The following is a 15,176-nucleotide window of genomic DNA, read 5'->3' as shown; positions in this document are numbered from 1 at the left end:
ACCTAACCATTCTGGGCATCAGTTCTCCCCTTCTGTAAAATGTGGGCCTTGAATTTGAGGACCCCTCCAGCCCCAGATCAGCCACCTGGCCCTGACTCCTCTGCCCCTCCCCCCACTCCTGCCAGGGAACGTGGTCAATGGCACAATCGCCAGACAGATGGTGGACATGCTGGTGGAGTCCTCCTCCAACGTGGAGATGATCCTAAAATTCTTCGACATGTTCCTAAAGCTGAAAGACATCGTGGGTTCTGAGGCCTTCCAGGACTATGTCACTGACCCCCGGGGGCTCATCTCCAAGAAAGATTTCCAGAAGGTATGGCCCCACGACCACCTTCCCAGGAGCCGCAGGAGATGCTAGGCAGGAGGCCAGGCGCCTAGGTAGAAGGCCTTGAATGAGACGGTGTCTTGGGAGAGTTCCATAAAGTGGGGGAAGGGAACCCCATCCCTCCAGGAGCCTGGGGAGATACTGATGACCTAGGTAAGCCTCTCCATAAGGGGGACCAGAAGATGGGAACCTCATTAGGGAACCTCGTGGGCAGGTATCTGAACAGACAAGCTACCGGAAAGATAGGTCGACTCAATGGATCAAGAGATTATTCTGGGGACCAGAAGGGTACCAAGGAAAAGACTAAAAACATAAAAGCTCCCATCGTATGGAGACCCAAAGTTTGGGTGGGAGGGTTCCTGGTTGGGGAACTGAGCCTACAGGAAGTCTGAAATTGGGAGGAGCTTACCCACAAACTTCCTGAAGAAAGCTCTGAATGGTGGGAGTTTGAGGGAGACTATGGATGGAGAAGCTGAGGGGTGTGGGAAGCCAGATACAGAGAAGGGAGTCCTTAGATGCATCAGGCAGGAGGGCTCTTGGTGACGTATCTCTGAGCTAACAGCTTGGGGGAGGAGATATTTGAATGGCTTTAGTTCTGGGGGACAGGTAGGGTATTATGGAGGAGTCCTGGGACCAGGAAGGGAGTCAGGAATTCAGGACCACTAAGGGAAGGAGAGTTACTGAACAGAGCAGGCTCTGGGAATGGCTTAAAGGTGCTGGGAGTACAAAGACACAGAAGGCATGTCCCTAGAAACTTGAGGAGACAGTTGTCTGAGGGGGTCCCTTAATGCAGGCTGTCCAGGGAAGGGAGCTTCTATCATAGGGGGCAGTGGGATGCCAGCATGCAGAATGGAAGAGGAAGCAGCCCCCGAGTGGGGGCCCCTCATTGAGGCCTGGATGCCAGGGACATAGGACTGCCTCAGGGAGGGGGAATCATCCCTGGAAGGGCCTCTAGGGGAGCAAGCTTGGGGAGAGGGTATGTAATGTGAGTGCCCCCATGGGAGACTGAGGCCCTGGAGAGCAGGCTGGAGACCCAGCAGAAAGAGCCAGATAGTTGAATGGTTAGGACTTAGGAAGACCTGAGTGAGAATGCTGTCTCTGGCACTAACTAGCTGCAATCCTGTCATTTTACCTCTGCCTCAGTAAAATAAAAATAATGAGAGTGCCTGTTTCAAGGGTTAAATGAGATCATATTTATAAAGTGCTTTTCAGTCTCGAAAGTGTGATGGAAATTTTTTTTTATCCTAAAAGACTCTGGAATTGGAGGAAGGAATTTCCCAGAGTGCCTAGGGAAGGGGATTTCTGCGTGGGTGAACTTCCCGAGGAATAGTGGGGCAGCTGGGATGGGAGAGTCAGCAAGGAGGCCAGACAGGCTGTGGCAGTCTCTCCACTGGGTGCCCCCTTACTGGGGTCCTCCCTCCACAGGCCATGGACAGCCAGAAGCAGTTTACTGGCCCCGAGATTCAGTTCCTGCTGTCCTGCTCAGAGGCCGATGAGAATGAGATGATCAACGTGGAGGAGTTTGCCAGCCGCTTCCAGGAGCCGGCCCGAGAGATCGGCTTCAATGTGGCCGTGCTGCTGACCAACCTGTCTGAGCATGTGCCCCACGACCCGCGGCTACGGAACTTCCTGGAGCTGGCCGAGAGCATCCTGGAATATTTCCGGCCCTACCTGGGCCGCATAGAGATCATGGGCGCCTCCCGGCGCATCGAGCGCATCTATTTCGAAATCTCAGAGACCAACAAGGCACAGTGGGAGATGCCCCAGGTGAAGCTCTGCCCTACCATGTATCCGCTAGGGGCCCTCCCACAGCCCAGCCATGCCTTGGCTCAGACACAGGTCTTGCCCTCCAGAGTCCTCACACACCCCTTCAGCACTCGTTCCCCTTCCCGAGCCCCCAGGCCCTCTTGCTCTCTCCTTCCTGGCTCAGGCCCTTGTCTCTCCTCCCCCCTGCCTGTCTGTGTCCCCCTAATAACCTGCCTCAAGACTCTCCCACCTCCAGCACATCCCCCAGCACTGCCAAAGTGAGGTTAGATTCCTGACTCTTAGGGACAGGCATATCCTACCGCTGCTCCAGAAACTCCAGCGGCTTCCTGTTGTCTCTAGATTAAACATAGCATACTTGGTTTGGCCTTGGCACCCCCTGGCCTGGCTCCCACGATGCGTCCCCTCAGGCAGCACACTTTACAGTGTTCTCTCTCTGCCTGCCATCAGCAATGTTCATTCCATCAGGAACCTCTGTGAGGGTCTCTGATGCCCTCCATCCTCACCTCTGCCCCTTGGAACTTCTTGTGCCCTTCAGCCGAGGGCTACTTCCTACAAGAGGCACCCCCTCATTGCCCCAGCCTTCTCTGAAATGGATTGGCTTTTCTGTGTGTATGTTACTGCCCCCATACAATCAGAGCCCCTGCCTGGCACAAAATAGGCTTCAATTAAATAGTTGTTGAATGAAAGGGAGTCCTCCATCCTCCCCCCTGGAATTCTCATCCAAATATCGAGCATGCATGCCTCAAATAGCCCTCTGGTGTCCTTGCTTCCCTTATACAATAATCTCCCCATTCACACACACACACACACACCATAGCCATACATGGCTTGCACACCTCTCCTTGCACACTCAACCCCTACATATGCACCTCTCCTCCAAACACACCCCACAGACACCCTTGCACACACCCATGCCCATTCTCACACACATCCTACCATGCCCCCACACTCCTCTCCCATATGTCCCTCCGGTTTCTGCACCCTCGTCCCTCCCAGCATCCCCCAGTTTCCTCTATACCCTGGCTGCCGCCCCCCACCCCCACCCTGTCCTCATCATGCACACGCCTCCCCCTTGCAGGTAAAGGAGTCCAAACGCCAGTTCATCTTTGACGTGGTGAATGAAGGGGGAGAGTCGGAGAAGATGGAGATGTTTGTGAGCTTCTGTGAAGACACCATCTTTGAGATGCAGATTGCCGCCCAGATCTCAGAGCCCGAGGGTGAGCCTGAGGAAGATGAGGATGATTCTGCCGCAGAGTCTGGACCAGATGCAACAGAGGCAGGACCAGATGGAGAAGGTGCCTCCACAGGAGGCCCATCAGGCATCTCCGGGCATGTAGTAGGGGCAGTGTCTTGGGTCCTGCGACGGCTGACCTACCGAAGCCTTCGGAGGCGGGTGCGGCGGCTCCGACGACTGACCCTGAGGGAGGCCGCAGGTGCCGGGGCTGGATTCGTCTGGGCCGGGGTGACATGGACCAGCACAGGAGTGATCAGCGCCACCAGGGGGGCCCTAGGCCTACTCTGGGGCTCTCTGTTTGGTGGAGGGCTGGTAGAAGGAGCCAAGAAGGTGACAGTGACAGGGCTGTTGGCTGGGATGCCAGACCCAACGGGAGATGAGGTCCATGGGGAACAGGCAGCTGGTGCAGGGGCTGTTGGGACTGGGGATGGAGCTGTGGAAGGGGAGGAGGAGACAGGCGGAGAGCCTACTGATGGAGAGGCTGAGGCTGAGGCTGGAGCTGGGGAGGCTGGACCAACCAGAGGAGAGGGGGCTGGGGCAGATGGAGGCCACTTCCGGATGGAGGTTCCTGGAGGCCTTGGTGACATGGGGGACACAACACCAGTTGAGCCGCCCACCCCTGAGGGTTCCCCGATCTTCCGGAGGAAACTAAGGGTGAGTGGAGAGTTGGGGTATGTATATGTGGGTGTGTCTGAGAGAGAGAGAGAGAGAGAGAGAGAGAAGGAGAGAGAGACAGATGAACAGAGATAGAGAGAGAGAGAGAGATACAAACAGGGAGAAAGGAAGAGGAGGGGAGGGTTGAAGGAACAGGAGAAGGGTCATACATACTGAGGCCCAAAGGCAGAGCAGATGAATGGAGAGGAGACAGACAAACTGGGAGGGCAGACGTGAAAAGAGGACGCAGGGGAGGAGAGAGAGAAGGAAAAAAGATGAGATGTGGATGCACAGACAGACAGCAGGGGATACCCACACAGAATGGCAGGCTGATAGAAAGAAGGAATAAAGACAGGAGAGGCAGAGCGCCCAAGTAAATGCTCAAGAAAAAACTGAGGAAGAAAGCAGGGCTGGGGAGGAGTCCTGAGGGGGCCAGATCCAGACAGAGAGGAGGAAAGAAGGACGTTCACCCAGAGAACCCTGGGGTGCGGGTCCCCAGAAGGGATGCTGCTCCCTGAATCCGCCCCTCCGCTCCTCTGCCTACCCTAGCTGGAGGGAGGAGAAGAACAAGACTTAGAGGCAGAACCAGAGCCGGAGCCGGAGCCAGAGCCGGAGCCGGAGCCAGAACCGGAGCCTGAGAAAGCTGAGTGAGTGTCCTTGCTTGACCCTTGACGCGGGACATCGGCTAGCCCTGACCTCTCTCCTCAGGGCTCCTTCTAGGCATCCTCTAGCACCCTGCCTCTGACCCCTCTGGAGCATTGTGGGAAGAAGCCTGAATTTAGAGTCAGAAGGCCTGGGTTTGAATCCTGGCCCTACTTCTGATCACTCGGGTGACACTGAGCAAGTCCCTCTCCTCTCTGGGCCTGAGCGGCCTCATCTGGGGAAGGAGGAGGCTGGAGTGATTCATCACAGCTGTCCATCCCTTAATGCCAAGGATCACTGACCTTGGGGTTACTGATGGCATCTGGGAGACCCTGACAACCTCTAAGCCTCCTTCATGTTGCCTCATGTCCTCTTTCTCCCCACTCCCTCCTCCCACCATCCAGTGCCGAGAATGGGGAGAAGGAAGGGGCCCAAGAGCCAGCTCCTGAGGCTCCCAAGAAGGCTGCCCCATCTCCGCCTCGGAAGGAGGAGTCCAAATCTGAGGGCCCAGACTTCTGGGAGGAACTGGAGGTGCAGAGGGTCAAGTTCCTGGTAAGGACCAGCCTGGGGTCTGGGGGGACCCCTGTGGGACCAGGGAGGAAGGGAGAAGGGGAGGAGAAGTCAGCCTCCAGAGTCCCCTCCCCAGGACTCGTCCAGACTCCCCCACCAGCCCTCAGCTCTCCCCTGACCTGTCAGGCCTGCAGCTGGGCTGGACAGGGAGCTTAGGCCCTCCCTCTTTTCCTCTCTCCCTGGCCCTGCCAGAATTATCTCTCCAGAAATTTCTACACCCTGAGATTCCTTGCTCTCTTCCTGGCCTTTGCCATCAACTTTATCCTGCTCTTCTACAAGGTATCAGGCAGATGGAGGGGCCCAGGGGCAGGTTTGGGAGGACACACCTGGCTCCCCTTGGGAGCATGAGTGACTTGGTCCTCAGGTCCATCACTCAGGGAGGGAGTTAGCCTTCTGGATACTTGGGCCCCCTCATGCCCTGAAGAATACAGGTTGAGGGCCAAAATGCCTTGGTACCCACACCTGGAAACCAGGCATCCATCTGTCTTCCACTGGGTAATAAAGGATGGGAGGCTGGATGTGAAGGCCCCTAAAGTGGGTAAGGGTCTTGGGATCTGGTTCTGGGGCCTGCAAGGCATCATGGTTCAGGAAAAAGAATCCTAACTCTGGCGTCAGAGGGCCTGAGTTCAAATATTGCCTCTAACTCTGTATGGCCTTGGGCTAGCCACCTAACCTCTCTGAGTCTCAGTTTCCTCATGTGTAAAAAAAAGGGGATGCGTGGGACTAGATAAGCCACTGAGGTCCCTTCTGCTCTCTGTCTCGGGTCCTCAGCCTTTGTGGTAAGATGGGGGAGCTGGGGGATAGGAGGTTGAAGGTTAGGCACCCAGACCCCCAGTCCTTGGTTCCCCTAGGGCTATTGGTGATGCCCAGGCCCATCCCTGACCATGCCCATGCCCTCCCTGCAGGTATCTGACTCTCCTCCAGGTGAAGAGGACCTGGAAGGCTCAGGGCTCGAAGGCCTGGCAGGCTCAGGGTCTGGGGACTTCCTGGGATCTGGCATGGGCTCAGGGGCTGGGGAGGAGATGGAGGATGAGGAGGAAGAGAACATGGTTTACTACTTCCTGGAAGAGAGCACAGGATACATGGAGCCTGCCCTGCGAGGACTCAGCATCCTGCACACCCTCATTGCCTTCCTCTGCATCATCGGCTACAACTGTCTCAAGGTGGGGCTGGGGGAGGGTCGTGTCTAGGAGCCGACCTGAGATGGCAGGGTCTAGGCCCAGCTTCTGGCCAGCGGGCTCTGCTGATCCCTGGGGTCTCCCTTCCCCGGTTCCCCCAGGTACCGCTGGTTATCTTTAAACGCGAGAAGGAACTAGCCCGGAAACTAGAGTTTGATGGTCTCTACATCACTGAGCAGCCCGAGGATGATGATGTAAAGGGGCAATGGGACCGCCTGGTGCTTAACACCCCGTACGATGGCTGAAGTTCCCCTGGGGAGGCCCTGAAAGACTTGGGATGGGAGGGCAAAGCTATGGGCGAGATACTGGGAGTGGGGGGACCCAGAGAGGGATGAGCAGGGCAGGGCAGGGCAGATGGGGGATCCCACAGAAAGGGGAGACACTGAAAAGCTAAAGGAGAGGTAGGGAAGAGCCCAGTGTGGCAGATGCTGGGGGACAGCAGAGGACTGGGAAGAGAAACACAGCAGGTGGTTAGAAAAAAAGAAAAGAAAAGAAGGCAGAGAGATCACAGAGGAGGGGCCAGGGGAGAATCAAGAGATGTGCAGCTAAAGCCCTGGGATCCCTTTGTTCTCACATCCCATGATTTCTTTCCCCCAGATCCTTCCCCAGCAACTATTGGGACAAGTTTGTGAAAAGGAAGGTGAGAAGGCCCAAAGGGAATGAAGAACCTGACTTCATCCCCAGTTCTCTTATTCTTCACCGTCTCTCCAAGAATGGCTACTTTGTCTTTTCCTGGGGCCCACTATGTCCAAGGGACGTCTTCAGCCCTTCCCTCTCTCACTCCCCTAAGGTGCTGGAAAAACATGGAGACATCTTTGGCCGGGAGCGGATCGCAGAGCTGCTGGGCATGGATCTGGCCAGCCTGGAGATCACGGCACAAAATGAGAAGCGACCAGAGCCCCCCTCAGGACTGCTCACTTGGTATGGGGCCGAGCTAAGCCAGCGGGGCTGGTGGATGAAGATGCAGGAACTCCAGAAAGATTCTAACCTACTCACTGCCTTCCATAACCTTCTCTTAGGATCATGTCCATAGATGTCAAATACCAGATCTGGAAATTCGGCGTCATCTTCACTGACAACGTGAGTAGGGGGCCTTGGAAGGGTGGGGGCCACCAAGGGGGGGAAGGAGGAGAGCCCAGAGGATGCTCTCTCAGAGTATGTTTTAAGACCCTTGGGTTACCCCATGGGGCTGCCCAAAGTGTCTCCTGCCTCTCTGATACCTGCAAAATGTGCCTGGCTCTGCTCCCTAAAGTATTCCCTGTCACCTCAAAAGCATTAAGGTTTGTGCCTCCTCAGACTTTTTTCTGAACCCCATCCTCTGTTCCATTGCTGTTCCCCAGTCATTCTTGTATTTGACCTGGTACATGGTCATGTCCCTCCTCGGCCACTATAATAACTTCTTCTTTGCTGCCCACCTGCTGGATATCGCCATGGGAGTCAAGACCCTTCGGACCATCCTGTCGTCTGTCACTCACAATGGGAAGCAGGTGCCTGGGGGAGCAGGGGAGGGTGCTGGGAGAGGCTGAGACCTGACCCAGCCAAGGTGTGGCCCCCTCACCAGTACCTGGGACTGTCCCGCAGCTGGTGATGACAGTGGGTCTGCTGGCCGTCGTGGTTTACCTCTACACAGTCGTGGCCTTCAATTTCTTCCGCAAATTCTACAACAAAAGTGAGGATGAGGATGAGCCGGACATGAAATGTGATGACATGATGACGGTAAGGTGGCCCAGGGGACACGCTGCATCCTGGGCACGGGGGTGGTCCCTTGGTGCCCGGGCCTCCCTGTCTGGCTCAGAGGGGCCAGACTGCTCCATTTTCTACCTTGCCCAGTTTGCCCTTCTCTTCGGAGCCCGGCAGCCTCCCACTCCCACGGACTCACCCGTGGGGGTGCTAGACCCAGTGAGGGCACCTGCTGGCTTTCAACCACTGACCCTGTTGCTGAGGGGAGGCAATCCTTGTGAGGATCCTTGACCCTATCACATGGCCTCCCCCAGGAGCAGAATCCCTGGCGTATGCCAAGCTGGTTCAGGCTCTGCCATGCTCCTCCCTCCTCAGTGTTACCTCTTCCATATGTACGTGGGCGTCCGAGCTGGCGGTGGCATCGGAGACGAGATTGAAGACCCGGCGGGGGATGAATACGAGCTCTACCGAGTGGTCTTCGACATCACCTTTTTCTTCTTTGTCATCGTCATTCTGCTGGCCATTATCCAAGGTCAGAATTGTTGGAGGCCCAGACTTGGGAGAGAGGAGGGATGTTGTCATGCAAGGTCAGAAATCAGGCCTGGAAGACTCAGAGATTAGAAAGCTAGAAGCTATCATTCAAATAAGGAAACTGAGGCCCAGAGAGGCTATGTGCTAGTATGTGAAGCAGGACCTGAGGCCAGGTAACTTTTCCACACCACCTCACAAATGCACTCTTCACCAGCATTTTTCTCCAGGATTCTAGGCTGGAGGAGAAGGGGCCCCGGGGTAGGGGTGGGGGATGTCAAAGCTAGGGAAGGGATGTGATGGATGTCAGGGTCAAGTGAAAGGGTCAGAATGGAGTGATGGTGACCTTTTTTCCCCTCCTCCCTCAGGTCTGATCATTGATGCTTTTGGGGAGCTCCGAGACCAGCAAGAGCAAGTGAAGGAGGATATGGAGGTAATAGCCCTGGGGGTGTCTGGGAAGAGTTTTGTGAGATCCCATGCCTACTGTGTGCAGGGCCCTGTGCTTGCTACTAGGACTGCCGAGACTTGGGAGTTACCTGGGGGGGAGGGATGGGCAAATTAAGAGGGCACATCTGATTATGGTACAGGGTAGCTCGTGATAGGGTCAAGGAGCTCACAGTGTAATAGGAATGGACAAGTCCCCAATGGTACATGACATAAGAGAATGAGGGCCAGGAGGAATCTGAGGAGGGACCAAGAGGATACTTTTCTCTAATGAGTCAGGGTGGGAGGAGCAAGCACTGGTCTGTGAAACAGTTGGGGAGGGGAAGAATATGGGCAGATTTGGGGGTCTTGGGGAGTGCCTGAGAGAGAATTAGGGGTCCCAGAGGTGACCATGAGTCTTTGAAGGTTCTTGGTACCTAGGTGGGACTTCTCATACCCCAGGGGTATGAGAAGAGCTCTGAGATCCTGAGTCAGGGAGTGTCTAGAAAGGGCTGTTGAGTGTCTGGGCGGGGGGGGGGGGTTCTTGTATTCTCCAGAGAATAATTGGGAGGTGACAGAGGTTATCAGGGGAGGGGCTTAGGAGGGTCCCATGGGGATACAGGAAGGCTGACCAGATCTTAAGCCCTGACGCTCCCCTTCTTCCCCAACCCCACTGTCTGCCCCCAAGACCAAATGTTTCATCTGTGGCATTGGAAGTGACTACTTTGATACAACACCCCACGGTTTTGAGACCCACACGCTGGAGGAGCACAACCTGGCCAATTATATGTGAGTGCTGGCTCTGCTGGCCAACCAGGGAAGGGAACGAGACTCAGGTGACTTACAGAGAGACTGGAGGGATACCCAGGGGGGGGAGGAAAGCCGGGGGGGGGTCAGAGTCCCTTTGGCCTGGCCACCTTCATGACATGTCTGTCTTCTTCCCCGTCAGGTTCTTCCTGATGTATCTGATCAATAAGGATGAGACAGAGCACACAGGACAGGTGAGAAGAGCTGTGGGAAGGACACTTTCAGTGCACCTTGGGGTGGGGGCTCTGGAGGAGGCCTAGATAGAAGAGGAGATGCTGGAACAGGGACACATGAAATAGCCTCAGAAGAAAGGGGTTTAAACCAGAAATATTGACTCTCCATCCTTCCTTTCCTTGCTTGGGCTGTCTGCCCCATCCCTTCTCCCGCCAGGAGTCATATGTCTGGAAGATGTACCAGGAACGCTGCTGGGATTTCTTCCCAGCTGGTGACTGTTTCCGAAAACAATACGAAGACCAGCTGGCCTGAGAAACCAAGGCTCCCCTTCATGTCTTCTCACCTCAAGTGCCTTAGGCCACTTTGGGGATCACCTAGCCTGGGGCTCAGCTCCTCTCAGTGTGACATGTCCCATGGGAAAGGGGTCCCCTGGAATAAAGGGTTTCTTCTGCAGATCGAAGAGTTGGGGTGTAATTTGTAAGTGTTCTGGGACAGGAGATAGGAGGTGGGGTGGAGTGGGGTGATTCAGAGATTCTTCAAATCACAGAATATAAAAACTTCATTTCTCTCAAGTAGATAAGCAGACACAAGAAGTGAGGGTGAAGAATCACATTTATTGGAGGCAGTCTGGGGCGGGGGGGGGGGTGACAAAGTTCTCAGTTCTGGGTCAGCCAGCTTCAGGTTTCACTCTTGAATGTACAGGTTGCTCGGGGCATTGGGGTCATTGGCAGGGCGCGTCTCCACTACCACAGGCCTAGGGAAGTTGGGGATACACAAACAGGTTGAATGTTAGGAATGTCCTCCGAGGATCACCCTCTTCCCAACTTCCCTGCTCTCTGCATCCTCCCTTCTCACCTTGGAGACCCCAGCAGGCGAAAGGTAAGAGAAGGATCTCTTAGCTCCTGCAGAAGCTGTATAAGGAGGAAACTGGTCAATGCAGCTCACACACATTTCAAATCCTGCACAAGGTCCTTTAGACATCCTCTAGGCCAAACACCACCCCCCATTTCACAGGTGGGGAAACTGAGTCCTAGAAAGGGGAAGATGCTTGCCCAACATCACAGTGCACCAGGAGCAAAGTCAGGACCAGAACCGAGGTCTTGTGACTGTTTCTGGGGAGGAAAATGTTGGGTGGGAGTGCTGGCAGCTGAGCAAGGTGGACAGGGGTTATGAGAGTATCAGGGCTCTGATATCTCACCTGGTCAGAGCCCAGAGCCCACACCTGCACACCATGTTTCCAGAAGACCTGGATCCGGCCACCAACCAGGGCTGGAGGGGTATGGGGGAAAGGGTATTGGTTAGCACCCACAAATGGGGCACTCAGTCCCAGAAAGCTCCAAGCCTCATCTCTGTAAGCTCCCTTACCCCTACATACCTACAGCCTCCACTGACTCACTGAGGGGGAGCTCTGGGGCCCTCAGCCCCCGTACTGGGGTCCCCTCCCTAGTCACCAACTTCAGGCTCCCTTCAGGGATAAGAAAGAAAAGGGTCATGAGATTGGGATTGGGAAGAATAAGTGTCCTTAGGGGTAGGAATGGAGGGGAGGACTTTGGGAGGACAACGTGGTTCTGGGTAGGCTCAGGGAATAGAGAGGAGTCTGAGGGAGAAAGTCAGGGTCCATTACAGTACGGTTTAGAGGTCCTGGACAGGTTGTAAGGTGGTCTGGGGAATGCAGGATCAGTTCGGGAGATGCTCTGGGGGATTATATGAGGGTCAGTTCTCAAGGGGCTGGAGAAGTTTTAGAAGATCCAGAGGGGTCAGGAGCTAGCCAGATGTTGCTAGAAGGAGACAGAAAGGGTCTGGGGGAGTCCTTGGGACCCTGGGTTTCTCAGGGGTTGGAGAGAGCAGAAACTGGTTTTGAGAGGTTTCTCAAGGTCCCGGAAGAAAGTAGTCTGGAGTTTAAAGGGGGAAAACAGCCCTGTTTTCAGATGTAGGGAAGGAGGAGGAAGGGGCTGGGAATCCCCAGGGGGCCCCGTTAACCATTTAGCAGCACCAGGACCAAGTCATCTGCCAGCTGGGTCACCTGCACCGGACCTTCACTCTGTGCTGGAAGTGGGGATGAAAGAGGGACCTCAGGCACCAGCCAGGTCCCGCCCCTACTCTGAGGCCCCACCCCCTCCCTAAGACCCCACCCTTCCTCCACCCCCTCCGATCCCAGCTTCTCTGAGGCCCCGCCCCTTCCTAAGGCACCAGCCCTCCTTTAATCCTGTCTCCTTTCCGAGTCTCCACCCCTCTCGCCAATTCCCACCCCTTCCCTGAGGTCCCACCCCTCAGAGGCCACATATTCCTGTCCCCCCCTTACTGCCTCCTGTGGTCCCAAACCAGCTGGAGAGGGGGCCAAGTCGGACGTTATGGAAGCACACGGAGCCCGCAGGCCCGGGGCTCACGCCTACGCACACCGCCGGGAGCTCAGGCCCAGGCGCCGCCAGCAACGAAAACACTCGCAATGGGGACGGCAGCGGGAAGGGTACCTGCTGCATTTAAGGAGGGAGAGAGGCGTGGCTTCCAGCCATCGACCAATGGCAACGCGCACCTGAGACGGGGGCGGGACTACGGGTGGCTGGGAGGGCCGGACCTCCCGTGGGGAGGGGCTTTGCTGGTCTAGCCAGTGAGGGGACAAGACCTCCACTCGCTGGCCAATAGGGGAGAGGACTTTGGAGAAGGCGTGTTTTAGGCAGCAGTGGGCGGGGTTCACAGAGAGCGGATGTTACTCGTAAAGCCCCAGAGCTCGAGGAGTGCAGAGTCGTAGGGGCTGCGTTCCAGGGCTCCCACCCCAGCCTCAGAAACGCCCCTCTCGGGCCCAAATACCCTAATAAGCATGAACTTCTCCATGGGCGGGTACCACTGGAGCAGGATCGCGGCAGCCTCCATCGCGGCGCACAGATACGGGCCCCCGGAACTGGGGCTCTCCGCTATAGAGAGGGGTGCCAGGTCATGGCCAGACCAGACCCTGAGTGCCCCGTGACAGTGAGGCCCGGAGACATGCTCCGCTAACTGGAGAGATCCCCATTCACCCCAACACAGACTCTTCCCACTGCCCACGATCACTCAGACCAGACCCCCAAATCATCTCATGCAAATGCAATCTTCGGTCCCTTCCTCAGTCGGCACCCTGAGTCACCTTGTGCCATCCTGTGGCTGGGAATCCCTAAGACACTCCACCCCACCCCAAGCGGATGCCTCAAGAATTCCAGGCCTGAGCCCCACCCACTGAGGTTTGGGAGTGACCACCATTACTGATGACTGGAACTCTGAGATATCCCCTCTCAACTAGCATCCTAAGAACCTTTTCTAAGTTTTGGGGATCACTCACCCACACAGCAGGCACGGCAACCCCGAGTGTCCTGGATTTTGGTGGATACCACATTCTTCCTGAGGAAGTAGGAGAGGGAGGGTGAGACTAGGGAGGATCTTCTGGGAGGAGAGGGGGTTTCAGAGTGATGTTGGGACAATGTTGGGACCTGGGCAGCAGACGGTGGGGAGTGATGTGGGCAATGGGTCCCCCTGTTCTTGTCTCCTTTCGATCCAGCAGTCCCAAGAGGTTATGTGAGTACAACTGGGGGGTCTTTCCTGGGAGAGAAGATGAGAATCAGGACCTAGAGGATGCCTCCTCCATCAGACCCCTCCAAGGGGTTCCCCTCATTCTTTCTTTCTCCCCTCATTTCTTTTATTCCCTCTGGCTCTCTCAGGCCCCCATCATATCTCCCAGTCTGCTGCCCATCTCCTCCTTTCAACTGGCATCCCCATCACATTTCCTCTACCCTTCTGTCCTTCCATCCCTAACATACCTGACAGGGACATTAGGACATTGTTGATACAGTAAACCCAGGTTGTCCGGCTGGGGAAAAGCTGAAGAGAGAGGAGGGAAAGAGGAGAGGGATCTTTAATTTGTCCCTTTCTTATCAATTGTCCTCCTAACCAGGACTCTCCCATACTCACCATCTCCAGCATAGCCTCCTGATCACTTCGGTTCAAGATGAAGATCCCCTCCTCAGCCCCCAAAAGCAAGTGCTGGTCTGATCAAGCAGAAAAAAAAAAGAGACACAGTGTTTGAGCCTACATCCTTGGGACTCTTCATGGCTGGACCTGACCTCTCTAATAACCCTCCCTCCCTTCCTTCCCCCACTCTCCCTCATCCAACCCCTACCAGGTGTATCCTTGCCCCAGCTCTGGCCCTCACTTTCTCTGTGTGGCCTTAAGCAAGTTCCTCCCACTCTTGGCCTCCCTTTTCCATCTATAAAGTAAAAAGTTTGTACCAACTGGTCTTTAAGGACCCTTCCCAGCGCTGACATCTATGATCCTGACATTGTAAGAATCCAGGATTCTCTTCCCTTGCCCACTGTCAAACCCTCTACCCACCTCCAACCCCACCCTGGTGCCCTCACCCTTGGTTGTGGGGTGTGTCCAGGCCGCGGTACTGCTGGTGTGGAGGGGACAGCCGTTGAATACTTTTACCAGGAGGGCACAGTCCTAGGCACAGTGAGGAGCAGACCCAATCATGAGATCCCTAGGAGGTGAAGAACAGAGAAACCCCCTCCTCCCACCACCCCTAAATGTGTGGTTCGATTGAGGACACAGATTTCCTAAATCCAGTCGTTCCAGACAAGGTCCTCCTCTGATTCAGTCCCTGCCCCTCCCCCAAAGCCATGGATTTCAGGGGTCCTCACCTTTTTCCTTTTCTCTTTCTTGGGGGGCAGAATGGGGGGCTGGTTGGACCCTGAGGGGGCTGGACTCCAGAGGGAGGGGTCTGAAAAGATAATAATCCCTGGTGTTTCTATGGCACTTTCAGGGCTGTCAAAAGTTTTACATACATTATTTCATAATAGTAATAACAGCTAAGACTTAAAATAGCACTTTAAAGGTCAACAAAGCACTCTACATATGTTATCTCCCACAAACACATATTAAGCACCTACTCCAAATCACTCACCAGGGGTAGGAAGAGAAAAAAAGAAACCATTCCTGCCCTAAGACTTTCTAGGGGGAAGAGGAAACATTCCCACATAAGAAAGGATAATTTGGCAGGAGAGAGACATGCTTCTGGTGAGGATTATAAGAGAGGGGAGTAAGGAAAGTCCTTATGTAGAAAATGGTGTCTGAGCTGACCTTTAAATGCAACTGGGAAGTCTGAATGAGGAAGTGTGTGTGTGTGTGTGTGTGTGTGTGTGTGTGTGTGTGTGTGTGTGTGTGTGTG

General features: G+C 55.2%; 2 protein-coding genes across 2 annotated transcripts in view; one reads left to right on the top strand and one right to left on the bottom strand.

Moving 5' to 3' along the window:
* Positions 1 to 10,435, top strand: part of RYR1 (ryanodine receptor 1) — a 91,334-nt gene extending 80,899 nt beyond the window's left edge. The window contains exons 89-106 of the mRNA XM_069078519.1: positions 126 to 313; positions 1,751 to 2,092; positions 3,171 to 3,980; positions 4,530 to 4,627; positions 5,027 to 5,174; positions 5,385 to 5,471; positions 6,098 to 6,355; positions 6,472 to 6,602; positions 6,968 to 7,010; positions 7,161 to 7,291; positions 7,390 to 7,450; positions 7,711 to 7,857; positions 7,952 to 8,086; positions 8,426 to 8,582; positions 8,947 to 9,011; positions 9,690 to 9,790; positions 9,951 to 10,002; positions 10,199 to 10,435. Of these exons, the coding sequence (XP_068934620.1) occupies positions 126 to 313; positions 1,751 to 2,092; positions 3,171 to 3,980; positions 4,530 to 4,627; positions 5,027 to 5,174; positions 5,385 to 5,471; positions 6,098 to 6,355; positions 6,472 to 6,602; positions 6,968 to 7,010; positions 7,161 to 7,291; positions 7,390 to 7,450; positions 7,711 to 7,857; positions 7,952 to 8,086; positions 8,426 to 8,582; positions 8,947 to 9,011; positions 9,690 to 9,790; positions 9,951 to 10,002; positions 10,199 to 10,294 (3,050 nt within the window). The 3' untranslated portion in view covers positions 10,295 to 10,435. The remainder of the gene's footprint in view (positions 1 to 125; positions 314 to 1,750; positions 2,093 to 3,170; positions 3,981 to 4,529; positions 4,628 to 5,026; positions 5,175 to 5,384; positions 5,472 to 6,097; positions 6,356 to 6,471; positions 6,603 to 6,967; positions 7,011 to 7,160; positions 7,292 to 7,389; positions 7,451 to 7,710; positions 7,858 to 7,951; positions 8,087 to 8,425; positions 8,583 to 8,946; positions 9,012 to 9,689; positions 9,791 to 9,950; positions 10,003 to 10,198) is intronic.
* Positions 10,436 to 10,576: 141 nt separating this feature from the next.
* Positions 10,577 to 15,176, bottom strand: part of MAP4K1 (mitogen-activated protein kinase kinase kinase kinase 1) — an 18,528-nt gene continuing 13,928 nt past the window's right edge. Inside the window, exons 18-30 of the mRNA XM_069078541.1 lie at positions 14,650 to 14,729; positions 14,368 to 14,452; positions 13,922 to 13,998; positions 13,771 to 13,831; positions 13,444 to 13,552; positions 13,296 to 13,354; positions 12,791 to 12,894; positions 12,285 to 12,456; positions 11,963 to 12,028; positions 11,358 to 11,447; positions 11,181 to 11,251; positions 10,838 to 10,893; positions 10,577 to 10,736 (exon numbers count right to left, since the gene is read on the bottom strand). Of these exons, the coding sequence (XP_068934642.1) occupies positions 10,667 to 10,736; positions 10,838 to 10,893; positions 11,181 to 11,251; positions 11,358 to 11,447; positions 11,963 to 12,028; positions 12,285 to 12,456; positions 12,791 to 12,894; positions 13,296 to 13,354; positions 13,444 to 13,552; positions 13,771 to 13,831; positions 13,922 to 13,998; positions 14,368 to 14,452; positions 14,650 to 14,729 (1,100 nt within the window). The 3' untranslated portion in view covers positions 10,577 to 10,666. The remainder of the gene's footprint in view (positions 10,737 to 10,837; positions 10,894 to 11,180; positions 11,252 to 11,357; positions 11,448 to 11,962; positions 12,029 to 12,284; positions 12,457 to 12,790; positions 12,895 to 13,295; positions 13,355 to 13,443; positions 13,553 to 13,770; positions 13,832 to 13,921; positions 13,999 to 14,367; positions 14,453 to 14,649; positions 14,730 to 15,176) is intronic.

The sequence above is a fragment of the Petaurus breviceps genome, unplaced genomic scaffold (assembly GCF_028583685.1).
Source record: "Petaurus breviceps papuanus isolate PSGF00001 unplaced genomic scaffold, PetGlider_PUasm1.0 91041, whole genome shotgun sequence".
Lineage (NCBI taxonomy): Eukaryota > Metazoa > Chordata > Mammalia > Diprotodontia > Petauridae > Petaurus > Petaurus breviceps.
This window is presented reverse-complemented; position numbering and strand designations above follow the sequence as displayed.